This window comes from Manduca sexta, chromosome 28 (genome assembly GCF_014839805.1).
Source record: "Manduca sexta isolate Smith_Timp_Sample1 chromosome 28, JHU_Msex_v1.0, whole genome shotgun sequence".
Classification (NCBI taxonomy): domain Eukaryota; kingdom Metazoa; phylum Arthropoda; class Insecta; order Lepidoptera; family Sphingidae; genus Manduca; species Manduca sexta.
The window spans coordinates 8140520-8147292 of NC_051142.1; the positions used below are offsets into that span (position 1 = coordinate 8140520).

General features: G+C 29.7%; 1 protein-coding gene across 2 annotated transcripts; it reads left to right on the top strand.

The window, feature by feature from the left end:
• The first annotated feature begins 3527 nt into the window (after positions 1 to 3527).
• On the top strand, positions 3528 to 5550 carry LOC119191045 (COMM domain-containing protein 2-like). 2 transcript variants are annotated; one of them, XM_037444815.1, is made up of 5 exons: positions 3528 to 4015; positions 4365 to 4442; positions 4526 to 4608; positions 4855 to 5028; positions 5186 to 5550. In XM_037444815.1, exons 1-5 carry the CDS (start codon positions 3949 to 3951, stop codon positions 5480 to 5482), a joined length of 699 nt encoding a protein of 232 aa, XP_037300712.1. In that variant the 5' UTR covers positions 3528 to 3948; the 3' UTR covers positions 5483 to 5550. The 2 variants fall into 2 exon arrangements, with proteins under 2 accessions (XP_037300712.1, XP_037300713.1); XM_037444816.1 differs by lacking the exon at positions 4365 to 4442.
• The last annotated feature ends 1223 nt before the right edge of the window (positions 5551 to 6773 follow it).

The following is a 6773-nucleotide window of genomic DNA, read 5'->3' on the forward strand; positions in this document are numbered from 1 at the left end:
AAATTAATATAATCGCAGGAATAAATCCTATAATTTTCCACTGTTGGAAATAAAGGAAAAAAGATTGTTTTTGCTTTGGTCTTTTTGTCTGTGTCATATGATCCATACAAAGATACAAGAGTTTGCTTCACATTAAAATGCTCTTTTTCTAACGCTTTGGTTTTATAATAAAAGGCATAAAAAATATTTTAATCAGCCAATAGCATATTATTTCTAAATGGACTTAATAAGATAGAGCTAAAAATATTAATACGAACTGTCTTGGAAGATGCCATTGATGCTGGGCTTAACGTAATCAACACAACATGCGACCAGGCACCCGTTAATGTCGGTCCCATAACAGAGTTGGTTAAAGAAAGATGTAACTAAAGCTGTATATTTACGGAAAGGAAAATACTGGTAACATGACATAATACGCGTTAAAGGACAAATAACAACCACGTTTATGAGCTGTTGCGGCTGAACATTTAACGGCAAGAGCAGAATTCCAGCAGAATGTCGTCAGTTAGTAGATTTCACACTTTTACTTAACAATTTATTTAATTCATTGAACGGGTGTAGCGATTTTTATTTAGAGAAGTCAGAGGTGTGTGCCTTTGGCTGTGAACCTACGGACATTCGTCTTGGCAGTCCGGTCCACACTCAACTAGGCCAACGCCGCTTTTTTTGTTCACGTATTGTTTATTATTATTTATACAGATATTTTTTATATTTCACGTTCATATTTAAATGGTAAAGGTGCTGCCCTTGCTGTCCCATCTTAAAAATAGAATATGTATCTACAAAAATGATTAGCAGTCTCATAAGATTGATTTCTTGTGACTACAGTGTTTACGGTCCCTTACTAAAAGATTCTTTAAAATTACCATAAGGGCAAACGACTTTGATTTGAGTTTAAAATAGATAAATTATCAAGTCCAAGTGTGATTCTTTTTACTGATGTATCCTTCCTGGACAACAGCTTCAGCGTAAAATTAACATTTCAAAATGTTAACGTGCCTTAAACAAAAATACCATTTCTTAATTTTTCTACTCTGAGTACGATTATGTATTTTTCATATTTTTTGAATACTTAATTTCAAAGAAACAAAAAAATAAAAAACCGAGAAATTCTTGTTGTCGTCACACATAGAGTTGAATAAAGTTGTTCCTTGGTCCACCTTTCTTTTTATTAAAAAACTAAGACATCGTCATTTATCAATGTCAAAAGATAAAATTATGCCGGCGCCACAGATAACAAAAATATTTGAACTCATGTGTGGCACGGGAATTTTCGTATTTGTGCAAAGTTTGTTTAAATGTTTACGTATTATCTTGTCATTCGGTATCGGTTTTACGACCACACATCTAGCGTTCAAAGTTATCGAGTTGCTTGAATGAGAACTGATTATATATGGAAACCTAAAAGTAAAAGCCATAAAAATTTAATTTGGTCAGTGTCTGTAATAGAATACAAATACGCAAATACCCGTGCCAAACATGAGTTCAAACAAGTGTTCTAATATTTGTCTGTGTGTGGCACCGGCAAAGACGTTTTACAAATAGACGCGTCATAGACTAACAAAATTGCACATAAAACGGCGCACTTTTCACTATAGCATCATGACTGTACATATAATTACAAATTGGCTCGATGAAGGAATACATACTTATCTGCTTTTAGTTATACAGGTGTCAAATTAACGAAGGACCAGCTATACCAGGTTGATAGAGGATTAATTTATATATATATATATATATATATATATATATATATATATATATATATATACGATGCAATATTATTGTGTCGCCTAATAATATTGCATCGTTCAGAAAATATTCAATCGTGCCTGCGTCGACCTGCTTGCTTTAGTTGATGTTTTGTTAATGTTACAACCGGTACCTACATTTCTGCAGCAATTCGCATTACTTCCTTTATATTTTATGTAATAATTATCATTTTGTATACGACTTATTTATGATTTCGTTATTTGATCATAATGCTCATTTTGTGTTTATTGTATGTTGTAATTTAACCACCACGTAACCCATAATTAATAGTTAAGTGATGGCAATTTAAAGATAATATCATGTACACAAGTGCGAAATTATTTTGCTTTTATCGCGTAAATTGTTCGAATCTCTCCTTTTTTTTAGTACATACTCTATTTAGATCATATACCCACTGTTATGGTATATATCTAATATGTATTGGCAATTTGTATCGCATTCGCATTTCGCTGTTGATTACTAGCCGGTTTCATAGACCTGTTTTAAATCAGTTCTTATTATAATTATTTAATCTTTCTTGTTTAACAAATTGTTAAATTAATCTGTTTGATATCTACATAAAATATTTTTATATTATTATCATAAGTAAAACAACCTTCGCATGACGAAGAAAGTATATTTTAATGAATGCTAATCTTTATAGTTCCTTTTTCTATGGATAAGTATAATGATCATTGTAAACTTGATGTTAATTTCTTTTCCAGTGAACATTTTCAATTTTTAAAAGTAGCGTGACTTATTTGTGAAATAATTTTGTTTGGCTTAGAATAAGTTTGTTCTTGTTAATATTAGTTTCACTTGTTTGTGTAGAAAGATAATGCTAGAATCCGAATTTCCTTTTGATGAAGACAAAGATAAATAATATGGCTAGCTAGTATGTTTCAGAGTTAATTGCTGTTCTAGATTTGTAAATTTTATGTATTTCTATATTGAATCGTATATTATTAGGCAATTTTATAAAAATAATAAATTCTCTTTTATTTGAACATTGATACTTGATATTTATTTGATGATACATTCAAATGATTATCGAAATACAAAAGAATTCATATATTTTTATAAAGTTAAATCAATTGTTATAAAAATATAGTTTGACAATTGAGAATGTTTTAGCATATTATAAATATCAATGTTAATTATCATTCGTCACAGTATGTATTTTTAGACATAAAATAATTTTAAGTATATTTTATTATTTAGTATTTCGGAATTTTACAGTGTATTACAGTTTATTTTAAAGTAGTATCGTTTACTTTTCCATTGAATATAATTAATAACTAAGATCAAATTATCAGCGCTTACATAGCTTAATAGAGGTGTAATACTTTGTAAATCTAATATTGAATGTGAATATCATTAGTACTTACTATAAGCATTTTGTACACAAAATGTTATAGCAAAAATAAAATAAAAATAATATTTTCAATATGATGTTTGTCTGATTAACGATCTTATTCTTAGATCTTATTACTATCGAATTATTATGTATTGATAATGATAGAAGTACGCTGTAAATAAGATGTCAGAAATATTATACTACGACGGCATAGCAAATACAGATCTGCTTCTAAGTATTTTAATACTTGGATTGCCGTCTTCTGCACTTTTAAAACCGTTTGCAAAATAATAAAACACAATAAACCTGAATCGTGAAACGCAACGAAAATCGTGAACGCCCTCTACCTCACAAGTATGAAGCAGCCGTAATGTCGATTGGCACAAAAACCCAACGAGTAGGCTCTCTATTTCCATATATATTATAATTCTCTTTGCAGAATTGAGTCGAGCATCTTGGCAATATTTACGTTTTCATTTCATTTTCTTCAACAAACACTAGTGTTTTATTGTAATTTAGATACGAATTATCTACAAAATTAATAATATTTAACACGCTAATAACATGTTTTCATAATTGTGCCGTTGCATGGGCACCTAACATTAATTGCTTTTTTAAATCGCATCATTAATACTATATTACATACATATGTAAATAATACATTATTCTGTAAGCCTTAAGTAACCACAGGCTCGTTACTTGTCAGAATTATTGTGCAAGTAATAAACCGTATTTACACTGTTTGCCTATATATTTCTTGACGTTGAAAAGTGATTTCATGGTTTAATTTAAAATTCATGCAAATTTCATCTTAAAGATACATTTGTTATACATAGAAAATGATTATTTTCCTAACCGAGCTACAAAAACAACATCTTGGTGTATTACATCAACGTTCCATACAAGGTTATTAACTTTTTAGTTAATGTTATAAATGCAAAAGTTTTTAAAAATGTTTGGAAGATTATTAAAAGTAAACATAGAAACAGTTGAACAGATTTGACCATATACTATATTTACAGGCGAAAAGTATTAATACATAGGCCTACCTATACCTACCTATACCCTTACCCTGGTAATTTGCTCCAGGGAAATAATGTCTTTTTTTAACCTGATTTTTAAATTGATAGTTCTGGCATTGTTTATGTTGGACTGTAAATCACTTCAGTGTTTTAAAGACTTTTGTAGTGGGAAAAACCATTCACATGTCAAACATGGTCTTATTAAATTTTAAATATCTGTATTTGTCTTTCAGTATTAGTAGATTTCTGTAAACTAGCATTGGATTTTTTGAATAATGGGCCTAATTTTAAAAAGTATACAATTGCTGCAGGTAAGTATATAAGTCCTGAAATGTTAACTTATTCTAATATTAATAATTGAAGTGTAGTTGAATGTTTTAATTTGTTATTACAGAAAAATTGAGTATGAGTATAACTGATGTACAAAATGTTATACATGCATTGGTACATCTTATTGTTGAAGGTTGCGAACATAATGTAAGTTTTCAAATTTAGTTATATCAATTTACATACTATAAGATTTTATTCATGGCTCTGCCTGTTTAAATATTCATTCTAAAAGAATAAAAAGGATAATAAAGTATTTATTTGGTTACTTGCTATTATCCATACATATTCTTGTTTTGGTTAGATAGAAAATGTTAGTGAGACAATTCAAAACAACTCTATATTACACATTCTGTATCAAAGGCATATAAAATTTGAATTATTATTTTATTACAGCTATCAGAATCGGACTTCAAATCATCCTTGGCAATAGCTGGATTCTCTAATGAACAGCAAGAAATGTTATTAAAATTTTATATCACAAAGAAAATAGAGTTATCTGAAGCATTGTATTTACTCAAGCAAAAAGATCCTACATATCAGGATTTTATGTGGCGGTTCGAAGTCCAGGTATAAGGAATTTTGTACAGAAATATGGCTGATTCTTCTTTATCAAAGGTTTTCACTTAAAGGTTGCAGATATTCTTGTGTTTCTTTATGATATTTGCTTAATGTAAAATTTTACCAATATATAATTTTTAGCCTAAATAATTTTCAAATTTCTCAGATTGCATCAAAGAATAAAAGTGATGAAATCAAGCCTACAATAACATTAAATTTTGTAACTATGACATCAAAACAATATAGCGAGATCAAAGAAGATAAGAAAGACAATAGATCAACAAAATCTGTAATAGATACAAGTATACAGGAGTCTAAAGCGGCAAACCATTGTCAACATGTAATCACTCATAATTTGGTACAAAGTGACATACCAAACTTAATTCATCTTACAAATAAGTTGGAACAAGCTTTAAAGGAATCAAAGAGTCAGCATGTCCGCAAAGTACAAAGATCATTGTAGGTAACATATTCCTAAAATACAATGTATTACAATTATATTCAATATAAATTTTAATATATAGTACAGAATTGCGCTTTTTTTTATAAACCTATTTCTGACCTGTGAAGCAAGGGATATTAAATAAATACATAATTATATAGGAAATAGTTCAATAAATAGGCTTTGGAGTACAAAGAAATAAAAGTCGGTCTGATAATTCCACAGACTCAAGGTCCATTTCATACAGTAAGAAATTTAAATTCACGTCTAGTTAGTGATTAGTTCTCGCAGTTGAAAGAAAAACGTAAAAATAATTATTAATCATGGATATTTCGGCCTTTAAAATTTAATATGACGAAATTTTAAAGGCAGAAATATCCATGATTATTAATTATTTTTACATTTTTCTTTCAACTGCGAGAACTAATCACTAACTAGACGTGAATTTAAATTCTTTACTTGCCAATACTTGTTTAGTTACCCAGATTAAAGCCGAAACCAAATGTATGAAAATGGACCTTGAGCTACCACCTTAAACAAACAATCTTTTACTTTGCTATTTTTTGTCATATACTTGTACAGTGTTAACTCGAAAGTCTAACCCGACCATTGCTTGTAGCCACGTAGCTTATTTTCTGTGTCAGTACTCAGTACTGTCCTTAGCATGTAGGTAGAAATAACATACATGTACGTATATATACACTCACGCTTTATATTTCGACGGAGTAAGCAGAGGTTTGCGCCGAGTTACTAGTTAGTGAAGTGCGGAAAAAGTGGTCTACTTAGCAACTAGTACTCCCTCTTGTTGCCATGTTTATTCAATCCCATAGCGTTATCGGGGGCGATCCTATCAACATGGTGGATACAAAGTTCAGATTCCGGGCTGACACAGCAGGAAATCTCAATATCACTACCCGTCCCGAGACTTGCACGGCGCGATAGAATAGGTGGGCAGTCGTATATAATTAAATGATAAGTAAACTTATATGTAGCTCTCGTAATTTTTCACATTATAAATATTATATTTCATACCTATTTAATTTACTCGTTTTAAATTTATAATTAATCTAGTGCAGAGTGCAGACATTAACGAATTATTTGTCAAAATTATAAAATGCCGTGTAAGTTGGCATCAGACAATTTCGTTATCATGCGGTAACAAGTTTTTTATTTACTCGTCTAAACAATTTTGATATATAAATAGAATATATTATTTACTTACCTACATATTGATAACGATTCGCCCGTCATTATTATCTATATACGCTCGATTTCAAAGTCAGACCAAGACGGCATTATAATATTTTATTTT